We start from the raw sequence: 19109 nt of genomic DNA on the forward strand, positions 1-19109 counted from the left end.
CTTGCTATTGTGCCCTTGACACGAGGCCCTGGTGTTTTATTTCCAATCTGCCTCAGTTTCCCCACAGAGATGCTGAAGCAGCTGGAAACTTTTAACAAAGTGAGCAAGTTTGAGCTGTCTTCCCGCCAAGTCTCCAAACGCTCAGTGAAAGCTCCTCCTCTCCCTCCCTCCCTCTTTGGGCAAAGAGAGGAAAGGAAAAAAAAAATTATAGAAACTGAGAGAAACCCAGATCAACCGGATTATATAAAAAAATATATATTTACAATTATATATATACAATTTGAATATATTATACACAATGGGGAGCTCCCAAGGGGGAAAACGGAAAAGGGAGGGGGAAACAGGGATAAAAGAACTAAAACCAAATATCTTCTAAATATACACCTTCAATAGAGAGCTAGCGAATAAATACAAAAACAAATTAAATACTTCCCTGAACGGGACAGTAGAACTAACTCCCCACAGCTCCCAAATGGAACGGAGATAACGGCAGGTCGGAGCATGCAGGCTTTGGCCTATACAAGCAAAACCATCTGCAAGAGGGACCTGTCGTCTTCAGCCACCAGAAGAGCGAAGAGAGTGAAGGCCTCTTATCTGCGCCTTTTATATGTTGTGTTACGGAAAGGAATGATATGGAATACTTCCTTAGATTTCTGACCCCGTTGCTAAGGAAGGCCTAAAAAATCCAAGAAACCAACCCACTACACAAAGGTAAAGTCTTTGGGAAAAATACATAATCTGGAATCAATCCCAAGTATTTGACTGTGCCTAGCTCTTCTCTCACCTGGAGATCACACCTGCCCAAGAAGTTAAAACCCACTAGTGTCCCCCAAGGGTGATGGTTAATTATTTGTACACTGCACATTTCAACACAAATTCTAACTGGAATTTTCTCCAGCAAAGTAATTTCTTTTCTAAAAACTCTGGGCTTATGTCTTGATCTTTTAGCTGCTTCCCTTGCACAGTGGGAGTTCCCAAGTTAGATCTAGTCCTAGTTAACTCAGATACAGCTTTGAAATCCAAAGGAAAGGGGGCAAAAACTGCAGCAGGATTTTGATGAGTTTGTGAAGGCCTTCACAACTCTTCAACACTCAGGGTGTTTTGAATTTTCAATTTTAATATGTCAATGTTTTGGAGTTTTTTGATTATTTCTAGGGGTTTCTTTTGCCTTACAACAGCTGTTAGACACAAGCAAGGGATAAATGAAAAGCTCGGGAACGACACAGCGCATCCTTAAGAACTTTTATTAGTGTGGCACAGTGCAGACCGGAAGCAGAGTCACGAGTCTTAAATATCCCCAACTTCAGTCTCCGGGCTGTCTCTGCCTCCAGGGCCACACCCCAGAGCCGGGTTTTGGTGTTGGTAGGAGACCTTCCTCTGGCAGCCGATGGGAGGAGCTGTAACACGTGTAAGGATGTGCAAAAGGCTATTCTGCAGAGGGAAGGCAGAGGGAAAGCCACGGAGACACTTGTCATGACAGCCCTGGCTGCAGCAGACCCGTGAGACGCACCTGCCTGTGCCTGTTCTCTCGCAGGGCAGGAAAATGAGACTGTTCCCTGCAGCGTTAACTTCGGCCCTATTTCTGCATTCCCTGCTGGAGTGCGAGGAACAGAAGGACTAGAAACAGTGCAAAACAAGATTTAAAAAAAAAAAAAAGAGTCTACCTCTGGACCTGAACTTTGATTTCGGCCAAGAGTCATTGCCCCTTCTCAATTTCCCCTTCTGTGATGGTAGCAGTGTCACTGTTACATTAAGACTTGTGTTTGTTCAGTCCAGGAGACTCCTGAAATTATGATATAACAGTACAGATACAATTGGGGGAATTGGGGGGGGGAGGGGAATAAAAAATTCTGTCCTAGTGTATTTAACTACAGTTAAGGCAGCATCCCAAATACCTGCTTTATTACCAGATGTGCTGGAAGAAGCAGCTAATCCCCAGTTTCTCAGCCTTTATCCACCCACAGATGACCTGTGGTTTTCCTACCAGGATCCGGCCTGAGCGAAGCCTGCACAGCCCCAGCTGAGGATAACTAAAGCTCACTATATTCCAGAACACTTAAGGCATTCACCACAATGTTAAAAATGCTAGCACATATGAACTCTTCAGAGAGTTACAGGCACTATGTGGAGGTTATGTGCAAAAGTCTGCAGAAATTTTTTTTTGGCATTGCTCTTCATTGATGGAATATATTTCTTGCAAATAGAAGCATTCTTTCCTTCTGAACACTAAAGGAAATTAAAAAAACAGTCAGACTATAATGAACTGACTGGGTAAGGGAAAGAAACAAACCACCCAAGCCTACTACTGGGGAAAAAGGAAAGATGAAAAAAAAGTCCAGCAAGTATCGCTGTACAAAAACCACCCAGAATAACCATGCGCTTTCAGCATCAGTTTTTGTTCTTCAGGAGTAACTATCCACCCACAGAAAGAAGACATTTTACACGATGTGCCAGGATCCTGGGGGGAAGAAAGCCAAAGAAAAGTCAGAGTGCTCATCTTCTGTGACCTAGAAATAAACCTCACAACATAAATCTGGGCTTAATAACATGAACATGAGTTATCTTCGTAGTAGCCCAGAGAAGAATAAATCTCACCTGATAATGTTTTAATGTTTAGCTTGTTTTCTGCCTCTCAGATTTGCTGCTGGAGGACTGTCCCTTTGCCTAAAGAGAGGATGAGATAGTGAGAAACTGTGAACTAAGCTAAAAATCTGAAATCAAACAATGACAGACACTCATCAGAATCACAGTTCAGACATAAATATGATCTCTGAAATACAGAAAATTTAGTCACAGCTCAGAACACCCTCCTGAAGAAGAGTTAGAGACATCCTCCAATTCTACAACCAGAATTCTAAGTCAGCCAGTTCTGTTGTTACACAAAAGACACCTGTGGCAATTTCACAATAACAATGAGAAATCTCATCACTTGGCATGCAAAACTTAAGATTTCCAGACCAAATCTAACCATCTGGTTCAGGCATCTATCTGCATATCCTTGTGAGAGAACAACGCGATGGGAGAAGTTTCACCCTTACCTGAATCCTTTTTCTGTACTTTGGGATGACAAAAGCCAAGCAACCCTTTTAATCTTTTTTCTCCTTTTTTTAATTTGAATATAGAAACAGCTGCCTGCCTTTTCCCATCAGATTCACTCTGCATATTTATTTATGAAGGTATGTAGGTCTTCATTAATTTAAAAAACATAAATTATGATAGTAACTTGAGTGTGGTTGCAGGAGTACTTTCTAATCACTTTTGGAATGCTGTTGCTCAAAACTGTCAAGGAAGAGAAGTGATGAGGATCCCACGTGAGGCAGCTACAGGCATGTGAAGTGGGACTCTTAGATCAGCAAACTGGGGAAGGAGAAGCCTGTGGAGCATGCACTGCAGAAGACCACATTCTCTGAAAGATATATATTTTTTTGCCCGTTTACTGGCAACTTCCCTTGAAACAGACAGGAGTCTTTCTCCTATGAGCGTGTTTACAAAAATTAATCAGTTTCGACCTATTGATGTAATATCCTCCTCAGAATAACAGCCATGTGACATGAATCTAAAATCCAGCTGCCCATCTCGTATGTTTACAGTGCCTGGTAACCATGACTGTCCACACTATAGTATGTGTTTTTATACCGTTTTAGGGTCTCTGGGTTTTCCTTTGTTCTTTGAGGTTGGTTTAGTCGTCGTGGTTTCCTTTCCACTTTTGTCCTACACTCCAAAGAAAAAAAAAAACAATTACAGTTACAAAGAGAATAGAGCATAAAAGCACAGCTAATCATAACCAACACCTAAAAATAGACAAACTCCTAATTCTTGGTGCTTTGCAGTGTAAGCTTACGGAAGCTGGTGCAGAATTTCACCTGGGAACTGGTTACATTTCCATAGCTCCATCTGACCACAGGATTTAATTTTTGGATAGCTACTATACTGGTTTGTTCAAAGATCTGTTGAATTCAAGCTTTGGTAATTCTTACTCCTCACAGGAGAAGCAGGAGGTTGTAGCAAGGAGTCATGGGAGTTGTAGTTTTCCGGGCTCTGACGCATGCTCAAAGAATACTTGATTGTCATTGGTTGGAAGATCATATGACATGTTTAAGCGCTGTATTTAAACCTAAGTGTTTTGAAAAAAACCTCAATTCTGCCCTGGCACTGGGTTGTGTCACTGGCGGGGTTCGTGCCTTATTCACCACCTCAGAAGGTACTGCAGCAGAAAGCAGGGAGGGATGAGCTGGGAGAGGCCAGCAGAAGATGACAGACAAGGGCAGCTGCTTTGCTCAGCAGAGTACAAAAACTATTATGAATAAAAAAAATGCAAACCATTCCTTCTGCCTGCAGGTGAGGTACCAGGGCATGGGCTAGAACACATTACACACATGCTGGGAGAAGTCTGAATGCTGTTTGTTAGTTGTGTTTAAGAGGATTATATGTCGAATAAATGCTCTATTTCTCATTGCAAGACCTCTCTAGTCCATACCTTCTGCATTTTTCTTGACAGCTCTACTGTTTTCCCTAACACACCTAAAACTCCCTCCTGTTACCAGCATTTCTGTCTACAAAACCCTCTTGAACTGCTGCTCAGCTCCAGCCTACAACCATTGCTAGGTAGTGCATGCCATCACTGATGAAAGGTTTCTTTGCCTCTCTACAGCTGGTGGATACTCTAATCTGTACAAAAACTGTTATCCTTCTTCTCTCCTCAACTTACCTCTCCAAGCCTGTCTTACCTCTCTAAAACGCTCTAAACAACACAAACCTGCCTTCTAACAAATATTTAGTACACAGCAAAATGCATCAAATCTCCATTTCCAGTAGTAAGACAATCCCTACATCTGCACAGGGCTCCTGTAAACCTAAACTGAGCTACTGCAGTGAAAAGTGAGAAGTGAAAAACTGTTTATTTTTCAAGTTATTAGCAGAAAATGTCCTACCTTTGAGTGCTGTGGTGTAGCAGGAGCATTTGCACAAGTGTCAAAGTCACCCGATAAGGCATCAATAGCTGCACTGTCATCTCTAGGCTTCTGCAATAATTTTGAAGTCACACAACATGCAACACTTCCCACAGTCCAATTCATGATTCAGAAATTTATGTCTGCTTTAATTATCCCTTTCTTAAAGAAAAGCACACCTGAACTCTACACATATGTTAGAGAGATGTCTATTTTGAGGATTCCAAAAGGCATGATTTCTCTGAGTACTGGACCTGAACACTCACAGTGAAGTTGTACAGAAAAGCTATATTTATTGTGAAGAGTTACTCCTCACAAAAGTTTTAGTGCCCACACTATTACTTACTGCATTCATGAGCATTTATGAGTATTTGCAGTGAATCACACCTTAAGCCTACAGTGACACTACTTTGAAAAAAAAATCAGAGCCCACAGCCTGACACAAACACAGAATAAATATAATGAATATATATACATATATATATATATATATATAAAATCCTCAATAAAACTCATCATAAATGTTACCTTTTGTCCTTTGTGGTTTATGTCCTCCTTTGCTGTTGGCTTTGCTGGTTTACCCTTGGGAAGAAGAAAGACTACATCCTTTATTTTGAACAGGTCAGATTAGTTTAAAACAAGTATTTACACACAGCATTGGGTGTTCACAGATTATCAAGGAAGTTGCACCATTCTGAACTTATTTCTGTATTTCTCCTGCCATGTATTCACAGCCAGTTCACACGGTGCTTTCATGGCTGTGTCACTTTAACCTTCCAGGACACTGATTGTTACTGGGTAGTTCAAAGTAATTATTTGTTCAGACTGCCCAATTAAAAAAAACAAGAACAAAACAACATTTTTTTTGTCGTTGTTTTTTGACTTACATGCATGCAAGGCTAGAGCTATCCTAACTACAGGATATTTCCATGTTTAGCCCTAATACATAAATACAGTACAGGCACTTACTCACTTATTCATCTTGTAGTTCCAAACAGGACAGAATGGCTCATAAACTCAAATTTCCAGAGTTGCAAATAAAAACTATTAAGGCTTTTCCTTACCTGATCACCTGACTCCAGAAGTTTTTGATAGTCAGGTGGTATGGTATCATCTCTTTCTCCAAGTTTTTCTCTGTGTTCAGATTTAACCTTTTCCTGAAAGCATTTAAATTTTTTAACAAATTTAATACTCACGTTAGAAATATTAGCAAAGAATAAGTGAGAGGGCTTCTTAAACTTGGGGCAGATGCCCTTTTTGACTTTAAAATTTTAAAACTACTGGTGAAGAAAGCATATATGGATTTCACTATGAAGTGAAGGTGGTTTTGTTTTCCCTTAGTAATGTTCTTTACCTTAGGTATTGCAGATTACAATTTACTGCTACTATTACATAGAAATTGATTTTCTTATTAACAGAAGGGTCTTTATAAAATTTTATGAAGAAAGACTGAATGAACACAAAATAAGCAGAAACAAGCAAGTTTAAAAATATGAGTGACTAAACGAACACATCTGTGGATGAACTCGGTATTTGTGGGTATAAAAGTCAAAACCTGATGAAAAATTCAGCCAGAAGATTAATTTTAGAAACAGAGGCCCAAGAAGACACATGAAAAATAATGAGAATAATCACAATAAAAAGCATTGAAATAAAATAGTTTCAAATTCCTGTAACACTTCAACACTTGTCTCCAAGTGGCTGAAGTATGTTAACCAATTCAGTATTTTTCACAAAACCCACAAGTAATCTAGCTGACTGAAGAGTGTTTGGTATGCCTACATGTGGGAAACTTAAGAGTATGGAGTTTTTTCTAATAACCTTACTCTTACTTCTAAAATCCTATGCCATACACTCCTACAGGTATATGAGAAGTATTTTGGGGTTTTCTTCTTGGTTTGGTTTATTCCCTCCCACACCTCACCCCAAATTGATCAAGTTTCAGAATGTCTTTTGTTACCTTTACTTTATCCACAACTGGTTTGTTCTCATCAGGGTCAGGCTCCCTCCGTCCCAGGGAATCAGACAGGAGATCTAAGGCTTCATCCATCTCTTTTCCTCCCTAACAAAGTGCAAACACATTTGTGAGTGCAAATGTGCTGCAAAAATATTTGACTCATCAAGCTAATTAAGTCCTGACTAATGAGCTGTCAATTTCAATGAACAAAGAGCTCTCCCTATGTAATTGCAATGTTGTGCAGTAGCTGGGGAAAAAAACCACAGAATATTTAGACCTACAGAAAACATAATTTTAAGAAGGGCTTATGGGATTTATTTTAATGGTTTTTGTTATATGTAAGCCTAACCTCTGTAATGAGAACAGATCTATAAAATGATGGTTGTTTGGCAATTGCCATTCACTTTGTAAACATCAGTTTTTATTCAAAACCGGGTCAAGAAAAAAAAGACCACAAAACCAACTAAAACACAGTTAGGTGAAGGTTTATATTCCCCCTCCAAATCAGGCTGGAAACATTAGTGGAAGATCCCTCTGCATGGATCAAAATGGAAAAGGAATGAGCAATGTTACAATAAATGGCGGGAAGGGGAGTTCTCTTGGTATTCAAAGGGGGTCATGGCACTGCCTGTTCCTCCATTAACCTTGGACTTCTCCGTTTATAGGCTTGACTTGGCCACTGCAGTGATGACTATGTTGGGATTATTTTAAATGTTCTCATTACCTATGTGGAGAAGGGGAAAGAAAGGGAAGGAGAAAGAGGAAAGAAGAAAGGGAAAAGAAGAAAGGCAAAAAGGAAAAGGAAAAAGGAAAAGACAAAAAGGAAAAGGAAACAGGAAAACGAAAAAAAAAGGAAAAAGAGGAAAAATTCAGCCAAAGGCTCAAGCCTAAAATTGAAACCACTTGCAAAGAGGTGACTGCCTGCATGGACCTGCAGAAAGGAAAGACACATCCCCCAATGTCCTCAGTGACCCTGAAGGACTTGGCGTGAGTTAGGAGCTTCCAAAGGAATCTGAAACGCAGCATTAACTGGAACTTGGGGAGACTGGGCAGGCCAGTCCCCAGTCTGTTCAACGTGGAGTGTCCAGAAAAATCACACTTTTTTTTTTTTTCTCCTCAGGGGAACATTCTCCTTCCCTGCAGCAGCCAGTTATCAGCAATAAATGACTGAACTTTGCAATAGCCCATAATAGTGGAACTGGCCAGGCCATGCTGCTGTGTCTTCTCATTTGTTTGGGGTAAGGACCTACAGAAGGGGTTACTTACTGAGGCAGAAGACAGTGGAGCTGCAGAGTGCACTGTCGAAACTGTAGCAGCAGAGATAACATCCGAGGAAACCACGGGCTTCCCACCCTCCTTGGTTTTCTGGAACAGTACACAGTGCCATCACAAACACAGGAGGAAAACATGCATCAAACTCCACACATCTAAAACACAGTGCCCATGCAGTTTATTTCTAGGAGTTTATTTTTCTCAGCAGCTTTAGTTATTTCAGATTGAAATCCCCTCCACTCTGCAACTTTTCTGCATCTCACTTTGTTCCTCCATCTCAACTACTGGGTTAAACCTTGGCACAGCTAAATCAGAGGTTTAACATGACTCCAGAGGAACTAAGAATTCACCAAGGCCATCCACATTCCCAGGTAACACTTCTAAAATTCTCAGTTGCAAAGTATTAGTTATGCAAGCAACTGATAAAAAGATACAACAACTTGACTATTTCTTTTTCCTAATCTTCTATTAGTTTGCTGCAAAAAGTATTTTAAATTTTTAGTTACTGGACTTTATGTAAGAAACTTTACATAAACTTTGAAGGAAATATGTAAAATGTCAAGATTATTCAAACACCTTGAAAATAAAACCAATTTTCAGAAATCAAATATACTCACCTTTTGTACAGTTGACGTAGGTAATGGTGCAGGTGGTGATGGAGAACAGGAAAATCCTTCTGTCAAACCCTCTAAAAGATCATTTTCACTCATTGGCTATCATCAAAAAGGAAAAACAAAAGAGGCTTTTAAGTGTCTTTATCTCTTAAAAAGTGAGCAGGTAGCCCAGTCCATTTTTAAACTGAATACTGGGTACTGTTAGTGACATTTGCCAGTAATTCATGAATGGAACAGTTATTTGCATATTCACTTTTTTTACCTGTGGCTTTTCTTCCGGTTTTGGTAAGAGTCGTTTTCCATCTTTATCCTACAAAGAGAGATCCCTTGTATTAAACCAAGCAGTCCTTAAATAACTCTGCAATAGCGGTACTCTGGAAGCATTCACTGAGCAACACAAGAAAGTGATCTAAGTCACCTCTGGCACCTACTGTTGTTACTCAAAGTGCCACTTAAAAAATCCAAGTCCTGTAGCTTAAGAACACCTGAATGCTGAGAAGTGATTCAGGGAGAGGGACTCTGAGCTTCCCCATTTTGCGTTCCCATTTCCATGGAAATAAAACAATTAATAAATAAAATCTCAGCTGTGGCACATGTTGTGAAAGCCTTGGCAAGACCTAAACAACCCGTTTATGTCAAATGTGTGTGGTGATGGAAGAATTGCTTTGGGTTTTTTAACAGCTTTAACCAACCACAATTTATTAAGTTTTAAAATACCAAAAGCTACTCTGCATCAGAGTAATCTCAAACAAAATTAATCATCTGCATCTAAACCACCTGTATGCAACTAATGATAGATGTCAGATATTTGGGAACTATGAACTGGAATTTCTGAATACTATAAAACTGGCTGAAATGAACATCAACATTTCAAAATAAAATGGAGTCTCATTTCATCCACATATTCTGAGGAATGAAGGGAAAGTAAGACTAAGACAACACTTTAAATAAATTACTTCAGCTCCTGTTAATGGAGGAATAGTTTCTTCATCTTCACCCAGTTTTTTGTGTTGTTCTGTTTTGGTTTTCTCCTATGAAGGCAAAATAGAAATCATAGCAAGAAAAACAACTAATTACATCCCAAAAGAAATGCACATGAGCACGCTTCTAGCCTTCAGTCTACTGATTCAAATTAAGTCTTTTTCATTCAATCCAACTGCAAATCTTATGAAAATTAAAAGAAAGCTTTTTCTCTTGAGAAAGCCTTAATTTCTCTGCCTGTTTTTTCCTCTGTATATCATAAGCAGTTCTACCTATTTCACTGAAGGTGACATTAGTAAGTTAACAGACAGGCATGGACCAACAACAAAACACTGTAACACCTCTTGAGTCCTAATTCTTGACTTTTTTGGAAATCAACTCAACAGCTACCTGGGCTGCATGCAAACAAAGGCTGACAGAGAAATCAGTAGCCCACCTCAAAAAGGAGCAGCCTCCTCAAAGTTATGTTGGAAAATAACAGTTAAGGAAAGGGAGTAAAGCCAGTTTTGGGAACTTTCACTTGACAGAATTGCAGAAGGGCTGCTTTTTCTGTTTTTTGACACCAGTCAATTCCATCTGGGCCATGGTTTAGCATGGCACTGGCGGCATTCAGACTGTGACTATGAACAGCATTCATAGACAGAATACATGTATTTCAGTGACTTTCTTATGACTCCCAATTTAAATAACAAGATCAAGGGCAAAGCCCAAAGTTTCATGCATCATCCATCCCTAATTTAAACTACTCATAATAAATTTGGTTCCTTTAGGACAAAGACCATACTGTGTGCTACCTCTGCGTGCATCTTAACTCTGCTTAAAGCATAAGAAAATGCAGTTTTCAGAATCTGAGGGAACTACTTTAATGCCATAGTCATAATTATTAAAATAGTGCAGTCACTGTGCTGAAATACTACTAGTACTTCCTAAGCAGAATTGAACTGGTTTCAACAGTAATTTTATTTTAAAAGTGAAAATATTATATCTATATTGTATCTAGCCTGAGGAAATACAGTAATTGAAGGCAATTACATCAACAGTCTATTTTTGAGGTCTGATTTTTTTTCCTCTACCTTAACTTTGTCCATAGCAGGATTTTTTTCACCTGGATCAGGCTTCCTCTTTCCCAGGCTGCTGGACAAGGCTTCCAGTGCTTCATCTGCTACATGACCAACCTGTGTGGGTGTTGATACAGAAAAAACAATTCTTACTTTGGAGTTCGGCTGCAGCTAAAGAACACTGTTTTTGTTTTTTTCCTGCAGTACATATTTGGTTCACAAACAGCATCCTCTTTAGAGCATTAAGAGGTAGAGGAGACCACAAGAACTGCCAGTTTGTCTTCCTCTATGAAGAAGGTCACTGACCTTCCCCACACAGTTCATTTTTTCTGGAAACCACTCAGCCTTTGTGGAGGAAGAACATGCGATGCTGAAATGAGCATCTTGACAGTATGTTCTGCCATTCCATAAAGGAAGCACTGAAGATTTGTTTTAGCACTAGCTGAAGTAGCTCCACCACTTACTGCAGACAGGGCTGGTGGAGCTGAAGACTGCACCGTGCAAGCTGTGGCACGAGGGACTACTTTATTCTCAGTGGTTTTTGCAGACACAAAATCTGAAGGCTTCTGAAACAGAAAAATTACACTGTAATTTACTGAATATGCTTAGAAATACGAAATGTCTTTTTTTTTCCTAAATAGAGAACTGAACAAGACAGAAAAGTCTAAATTTAAAGGCAGAAGCTGCTCAATTAAGAGCTGAGTGCCAATACTGCATGTTCCAACAAAGGCAATAGGGAAGGAAAAATATAAAGAGAAGAAAATATTTTTCTTGAAAGAACAGTAGCAGTACCCAGTCTTAGCAAAACTATCAGTCTTAGCATCTTCAGTGAACTAGAAAGACATACTTTGGATATGCTGCTGGGCTTTGAAGGTTTGGGTTGTGCTGCAGGCTGTGCAGGGAAGGCAAAGTCCTTTGAAAATTCATCAACAAGATCAGATTCACTCAGAGGCTGCAAAAAAACCCATATGGGATACAGGTGACTCACTGCCTGTTTTTAATTTATTTTTTCAAGAATTGTATTTCAACTACTCAGAAAGAAGGAAAATATTTGTAGCCTACACTGAAATAACCTTTCACACTTATATACAACAAAACAGCATGAACTTCCCACTGTATAAAATGAAGAAAACCACATTTTAGAGTAAGTCAGTTGCTTTGTCATCAAAAGTCAGTATAAGGTAGAGAACTATAAAGATAACATGAAATATAATTCAGAGACCCAGATACATAACGTTCAACATTGTCTACAGGGCTACTTAAAAGTACAACCTCTTATAACAAATACAACCTCTAAGTACAACCACTTAGTTACAAAAAAATGCTAATATTTAGGTAGTATTTACTATAACAGCATCGTGCTGTTATAATACTTCAAGTATAAACTATATACAGGTAGTGGAAAGTAGCACCATCAACCCATTTTAATTTTTTTTCCCCAGCAGAAGTAGAGTTCCTTCAGGGGCAATGTCACCTCAGAGATCCCTCAGCTTGTCTGCTGACTGCTGACACTGTGCATGTTTTAGTGAATAAAAAATGAAGTTTTAGTTTCCTACAGCGTGTCTATTACTGTATGTATTGATACTATGTGATCTAGTACTATGCAATCTATATACATATACCTGATGCTCCTGGGATCCTCCAAACTACTGTTCACAGCTGAATGTTTAAATCTTTGCTAGCAGTGGTGACCATTCACTTGCTACGTGCAACTTAAATGGTTAGAGAAAGATTCACAATGGAAAAGAAGACATTTGTGAAAGAGAGGCTCCTATTTTCCCTCCCTCATTTCCTCCCTGAAAGTCTTTACAAAATGCCTCAACACATAAGACCTCACTTTTCATAATGTCTTAAATCCTCTCTCAGACACTAAAAAGAGGCATTGAGGTAAAACCAATTTTTTTTTCACAAAAGTTATTCCACTGCATGTGCTTAAGGGTATGCAGAGTGGAGCACCAGAGCAAGACAAGCCCGAGCTGAAATCCTGATTGAAGGATTTGCGTTCACCAGAAATCATGGAACAACTGTATGTGATTGAAAGTATCCAGATATTAGCATAGCTCTTTTTTTGTTTTTCTGATTTTGGTTTCACAGAAGTAAATTAGTGGTGATACCACAGGAATACTGGTGAATACTTCTTGCTCAAAGCCACCTCATTTAAATTACAAGCAGTGAAGAGATGCTCAGAAAAATATTGCAGTACTCCTGTGATTCACTTACAGAACAAATATTCAATTGTATTTGTCTCTCCAATTGAGAGAACCAGAAGAGCATGGGAATATTATTTTTCTACCAACCAATTAAATTCTTTTGGCATAAGACCTCATGATTCTGAGCTTGTCTTCTGGTTTTACACAGGACTTTAGACAAACTGTGAACTGACCTCCCATCACTCATGCCACGTTCTCTTCTGAAACTTTTCTTTTTTGTGTTTGCCATCTCCTTTTTGCTCCCTGTGGAACAGGAGGGCTTGTGTACTGACAGCAGGGCCATAGCTGCTCACTTTTTATATCATGACATGCTTGGCAGGTGTTCCTCCTGTGCAGCTCTCACACATCACCTTGACTTGTCTTGTCTAAGACCTGACACGCAAATTTTTAGAGACAAAAATCTTTTCACCACTGCCTTTGGCATTCCTACACACCTTAACCTTGTAGGAGGTTCTCACTGAGATTGGTCCTGACCTTCATGCTCATTCCAGAAGAACGGAGGTTTCCTGTACTTGTCCAATTTTTGGCAGCACTCCTCAACTTAAAAAACAGTATTTCCAAAGTGAAGCCCTCAGTTTCTTCAGTGCACCGTTCCTTTGCTTTCTTCCTGTCCCTTTTAAATTAATCTTTGCAACTTTCTCTTTCAATATTTTAATTCTCTCTTGCACTTTTCTAGGCCACGATGGACGCTGTTTGCAAAGTCCAAGTTGGTCTCTGTGATTAGGAAAATGTTCACAGCAGCTTTTTTTCTTTCTTTCCAGTCATGTTTCTTTATATTAATCACTAATGAAAGGAAACTGTCAAGAAAACACAAGATTTTCCTGCTTCACTTCTCTTTGTCCTTTAACAGCTCCAACAGACATCTACAGAATACCTTGTGCTAACTTCCCATACAGCCTTTCTTTGTGTCAGCAGTAATTTCAGCAACTCTCTCATGTCTTAATAGTCTCTAGACTTTTTCCACACTATGAGCTCTTCGTTCACAGCCAACGCACTTCAATAAAAACAACTTCCACTTGACACTTCAGATCAGCAGGTTTTGTGGAAAGAAGCAAACACACAAGACTTACATAATGGCACAGAGAGAGATGAGGTGACAGAGAGGGAGAAAACAGGAATGTCCAGTCACACTCCTACAATATTGTCAGTTTTCTAACCTTTGGTTTTTCTTCAGGCTTCGGTAATATTGGTTTTCCATTCTTATCCTAAAAGTGAATTAAGCATTACTGACATTTTTCTATTGCTTTAAGTGCCATACTCAGTAATCACCAGCAAAATAATGCAAAATAAATTCCACACACAAGATTAAACTAGTGACACAGTAAAAGGAATTCCCCTAAATGTGGAATCTTTACATGGCCAGGTAAGAGGATAAAAGAAGCAAATATGATGTCAGCACAATACAAGAGACCAGTGTTCATTCTTTTTGGTGTCAACATGTAGCAAGAATTAATTCCATAGTAAACCAGCAGATATTCATCCAGGAGTAAAACAAGCTTTGACTAAACCTTCGCAATTCAACAAAGAGGGAGTGAAACCACAGGGCTGCAATTGGGCAGTCCTGAAATCTCTAAAAAGGGGTATAAAGCTGCACCTTTCAATACCCAATATTAACATCTAGCTCCAGCAAGGCCAGTTTATACAGCATCACAGAAACTTTCAACTCTGAACTTTATCAAAAACACGTCTCAGTTTTGTTGTTGATTTGCTTAACCTTGAAAAAATACCCATCCCTTGAAGCAACAATCCATTAAAAAAAGTGTACTTTTCCTACCATTTCACATTAGTGTTTCAAGGTTACATTACTGAGTGATCCCAAAGAGGACTGCTGTAAAGTGATTTACTGAAATTTAGTGTAAGAAACAAGAAACACCATTCTTGAAGAAGGAACATGTCACCTGGGAAGATCAGATCTTTGCTAAGAATGCCTGAAAAACCAGTCATGCCCACAAAGGAAGGGGAGGAAATTAGAGGTACTGAAAACTTACCAACTCTGGAGTTAACCTGTATTCTGGAGGTATTGTATCATCACGTTCTCCAACCTTTTTTTCTTTTTTCTCTTTAGCTTTTGCCTTAAAAAGAAATAACATAATAAAAACCACATAGAAAAAATTAAAATAAGAACCCCAAGTACACTCAACTTCACTATGAAGATTCTTCACTCTACTGTGTTCAGAAGAAGTAGCATCAGATGAAATTATTTCATATATCAAAATACTGAAATTCCTCAATTTATTCCTACCAAATGTCTGTGGTAAAATCATAATGGTTTAAGATTAAATGTCATATGGGAATATGGATGCATTATTTTAAATCCTAAAAAAACTTTAGACACTATTCAGAGCTCTAACTTTGTGGCAGGTACTTTTAGAATTTTTGTGTGTACAAAGCCCTTGGGTTTTCTTGCATTTCATCACTGATTATACAAGGCATAATTCTGTATCTTTTTCCATCACTGGCAATGAAATTCAGCTTTTAATTCTCTGGACCTCCTCTGTGAAGCAATGCATTCACTGAGTTACCAGAAGGCCTAGACTGATTGAATCTGCAATGAAGCAGCTCTTCTTTTGTCAAAACTGAGCCCAGCAACAGGAGATTTTTTTACTATTTCATTTGTTTGCTCTGAGCTATTGGTGAAGACAGGAGAAAACCTGCTGTTAGTATGGTTATAGGCAGAGTCTGCAAAACTAAACTAAAAAGTGAAAGTTTAACATGCAAAACACAGGATTACTGTCAAAAATCTTCTGAAGAAAAGTAAAACTCTTAAAAGACAGTGAAAGGCAAGAGTCAGATGAGAAAGAAAATGGGGTTTTATGGAAAAAAGGAGTACATGCACTGGAAGTCAATTAAAAATCAAACAGTAAATATGTGCAAAATGAAAGCTGGCTATAAATTGTACCCAGTGCAGGGGGGGAAAAATATAGAGCAATTATATTTACCACAGGGGAAGGTGCATGTACGTATGTTTGTATAGCCAAATGATATGCTTATAATTTCCCAGGCCATCTGATTATGTTCTATTCTATCTGTATCCACTTGGAATTTCTTAATTTTTTAATTTTCTTAATCCCTTAAGACTCACACATTCCTTAGGCCTCTGATATAGGCCTTTCTTGTTATTTTACACATTTGTACAGGATTGAACAAAGAGGACTCAGGATTCCACAGGAGAGTCTAAAAACTAGGGTAAAAAAGGAGTAACATGTTACCTCTGACGCCTCTACAACAGGCATAGGATCTTCCTCTGGTTCAGGTTCAGGTCCTCCAAGAGTATCAAGGAGAGCTTCCACTGCATCTTCTTTAATTTCCTGTATTTAAGAAAATATGCAAACCATTTAATTATCTCTCTAAATTTACACAGGTTTTACCTTATGTATTTTTGTGCTTTATGTGAAGCAAACAGCCAGCACCAGATTCATCATTCTGGTTTGGCTTTACCCAGTTTCCTTAACATCAGATTCTGTGACACAACTAGCACAGTCTAATCAAGACATGACTTCTCTTGAGAAGTAAAAAAAAACGGGGAAGTATAAAACCCCCCAGTGTCACAATTTCATGTAACACAACTGTCATGTGGTTTGACATGGCAAACCAAGGAAGTGTAAGGTCGCACTCGCTCTATACAGAGGAAAAAATAAAGGTTTGTAAAATATGGGGAAATTACACTGTATCCAAGTTTTATACACCTTATTACATAACTATTTTTCTAATTTTTCTATGGTACTGCCTCTAGTCATAAGAGCCACAGTCATTCTAAAGAATCCAGAAGGAAAATCATCTGACTCACTAAGGCTAAATCTTTAAGACAGGGGATATCTGAGCACTGGCAATTCCTGTTATTCCTATTGTTTCTATGATAAAGAGGATTTGCAACTGAAAAATGAGAATGATGGGTATCTTTAAGGATCAAGCACACATAATATGGCATGTGCCTGTAAATTTTAATTACACGTTAACTAGTGAAAGAATGGCTATATATACCTCATTTGATTTTGTTTTCTTCTCCTTAGGAGGAACTGAGGTCTTGACTGAACTTGCTGCTTGAGCTTGCACGATTTCTCCTTCCTTACTTTGTTTCTGTGAGAGAAATGAAATTACAGGCAAATTTGCAAAAGTAAAAGGAAGTGGAAAATTGTCAATATCCCTTTATAATGAAATATTAAGACCATAATGGCAATGTTTCATGCAATAAAGGTCTGCAATGGCAGGAAAAGTATCAATACCTCTGTCAGACTGGTCTTCTTTTCTTGAGCAGAAGCAGTACTACAGGTAAAGTCAGATGACAGGGTCTCAGCAAGCTCATCATCTGTCATTGGTTTCTGAGCAAGAAATTGCAAACCAAGTTATGACTATTAAAGTTCAAATATCAACCCTATCAAGCTCCGTTTACAGTCTGCTTACTCAAAAAATGACCTCACTGGCACGTGTCCCTGACACAAGAAAAAAAAAAAGGTATTTTCCCTCACTGGTTGATTCGTTTTTCAGATAAGGTTTTATTTTAGTATGTTAAAGTTACAGACAGTAAAATTAAGCTGGTTGGTAGAATTCTTTTTTTTTAAGTTAAGTGCAGAAATCCAAGTAGTCTTTGCTAAAGACATTATAGAGAGACTCTTGCATGCACAGTTTAGTATTTCTACCCTTTGATCTTATTACAACCAATATCTCTGTAAGCATTTATTTGAATTGTTTCAGCTTCAGTGCCCTGAAAATTTCTTACACTTTTATTAAAAACATCTGTGCCGAGTTCTATTTAGTTTTATCAATAGCTATGTTATCTGGCATTCCCACTTCCTGGGATTTTTGGAAAACAGTTCAACATTTACATTTTCCTAGGAATCCAGTGGTTACTTTCACCTTCCAGTACAAAAAAAATAAATCTTACTTCGTTTGGTTCATTTGCTTTTGGTAGGACTTCGTCTTGGCCTTTGCTCTAAAATGAGAATTAATTTTATAAATGGGAAGCAAAAACATACAAATATGAAAGGAAACACGCATGAACAATGTATCTTGTAACTCACTGACCTTCAACAATTTAACATACTCTGGAGGGAGACTACCCTCCCGTTTACCCATTTCTTCCAAGTATCTTGAATATATATCATCTTCCTGTGAAAAGAATGCACACATTAATGTTTGTGCACTGCTCTTTACTGAAATAAATTTCTGATGTAGAGCTACCTACAGTGATACTTCTGGAAAGAAAATGCAGGGGTTGGCTTTGTCAGAGGGCCAAACCTGGACTGTGACTACATAATGTCTTTCAGTATCTAGTATCATGGACATGCTTCAACATATGCTCACCATCAAGCAGAACTCTGCATGTCCATTCCCAGATTATTCTGCATTAAAATTTAAGCAATTTCAGTATTTTAGACCAGAGGATGTATTGCTGTACTTTGTCTGATTTTTATATATACTTATAAATTCCAAGATTTTTATCATGGTTGAGTACTGTACTGAACCACTGAGCTTGTAATAGTAATCCTTCTCATGTGACTCTCCAATTCAGACTCAGAAAGGTGTGCATTCCTTTCCAAACTCTCAATGTTTTACTCTTTCTCAAGCAGAAATGAAACCTCTTAGGTTGTTTACACTCTCATATACCTCCCTCTGTCACTGCCTTTTGTAAATCCATTGCAGACCACACTTGGGAGTCAGCTCAAAAAGCAACAACCTTACTTTGTTGACACTTCCAAGTTTTTTCTATTCTAGTAGATCCAAAATTGTATAATTTCTGTATATACCGAAAACAACACTGAAATGTAACTGTGCATACTCTTAACTCTTAGCAGATCACAGTGACAAGTACTGGATCAATGTAGTACTGAGCAAGTACAGTCATAATTTGGGTATGGATCTTCTAAGAAGTAAAAATGCAAAGTGTAGAATACCGTAACTTCTGGACCAGTGTAAACAGGAGTAGTGGGCACATCTTCAGGTCCACCCAGGGTATCTATTAAGCTGTCCAGTGCTGACTCATCCATACTAGCCTACAAAATAAGCAAACCATCAAAGAAGTTATCATGGTGTACACAGCAAAAAAAAAAAAAAAAAAAAAAATCCTGAAG

General features: G+C 38.5%; 1 protein-coding gene across 15 annotated transcripts in view; it reads right to left on the reverse strand.

Moving 5' to 3' along the window:
* Window positions 1-1226: 1226 nt before the first annotated feature.
* The window catches only part of CAST (calpastatin), a 56424-nt gene continuing 38541 nt past the window's right edge, over window positions 1227-19109 (reverse strand). For 6 of the 15 annotated variants that reach the window (XM_027663837.1, XM_027663845.1, XM_027663835.1 and 3 more), the window contains 22 exons: window positions 18933-19031; window positions 18064-18147; window positions 17924-17971; window positions 17265-17360; window positions 17023-17118; window positions 16251-16349; window positions 15030-15113; window positions 14199-14246; window positions 11679-11783; window positions 11296-11397; window positions 10847-10948; window positions 9749-9823; window positions 9055-9102; window positions 8796-8891; window positions 8173-8271; window positions 6910-7011; window positions 6014-6106; window positions 5478-5531; window positions 4932-5021; window positions 3637-3716; window positions 2596-2664; window positions 1227-2458 (listed from right to left, as the gene is read on the reverse strand). In XM_027663837.1, the coding sequence (XP_027519638.1) occupies window positions 2607-2664; window positions 3637-3716; window positions 4932-5021; window positions 5478-5531; window positions 6014-6106; window positions 6910-7011; window positions 8173-8271; window positions 8796-8891; window positions 9055-9102; window positions 9749-9823; window positions 10847-10948; window positions 11296-11397; window positions 11679-11783; window positions 14199-14246; window positions 15030-15113; window positions 16251-16349; window positions 17023-17118; window positions 17265-17360; window positions 17924-17971; window positions 18064-18147; window positions 18933-19031 (1758 nt within the window). In that variant the 3' untranslated portion in view covers window positions 1227-2458; window positions 2596-2606. Of the gene's footprint in view, window positions 2495-2540; window positions 2665-3636; window positions 3717-4931; window positions 5022-5477; window positions 5532-6013; window positions 6107-6909; window positions 7012-8172; window positions 8272-8795; window positions 8892-9054; window positions 9103-9748; window positions 9824-10846; window positions 10949-11295; window positions 11398-11678; window positions 11784-14198; window positions 14247-15029; window positions 15114-16250; window positions 16350-17022; window positions 17119-17264; window positions 17361-17923; window positions 17972-18063; window positions 18148-18932; window positions 19032-19109 lie in introns of those variants that run through there. The other 9 variants (XR_003530988.1, XR_003530987.1, XM_027663838.1 and 6 more) reach the window with 9 other exon arrangements.

This window comes from Corapipo altera, unplaced genomic scaffold (assembly GCF_003945725.1).
Source record: "Corapipo altera isolate COAL_440 unplaced genomic scaffold, ASM394572v1 61153, whole genome shotgun sequence".
Classification (NCBI taxonomy): Eukaryota; Metazoa; Chordata; class Aves; order Passeriformes; family Pipridae; genus Corapipo; species Corapipo altera.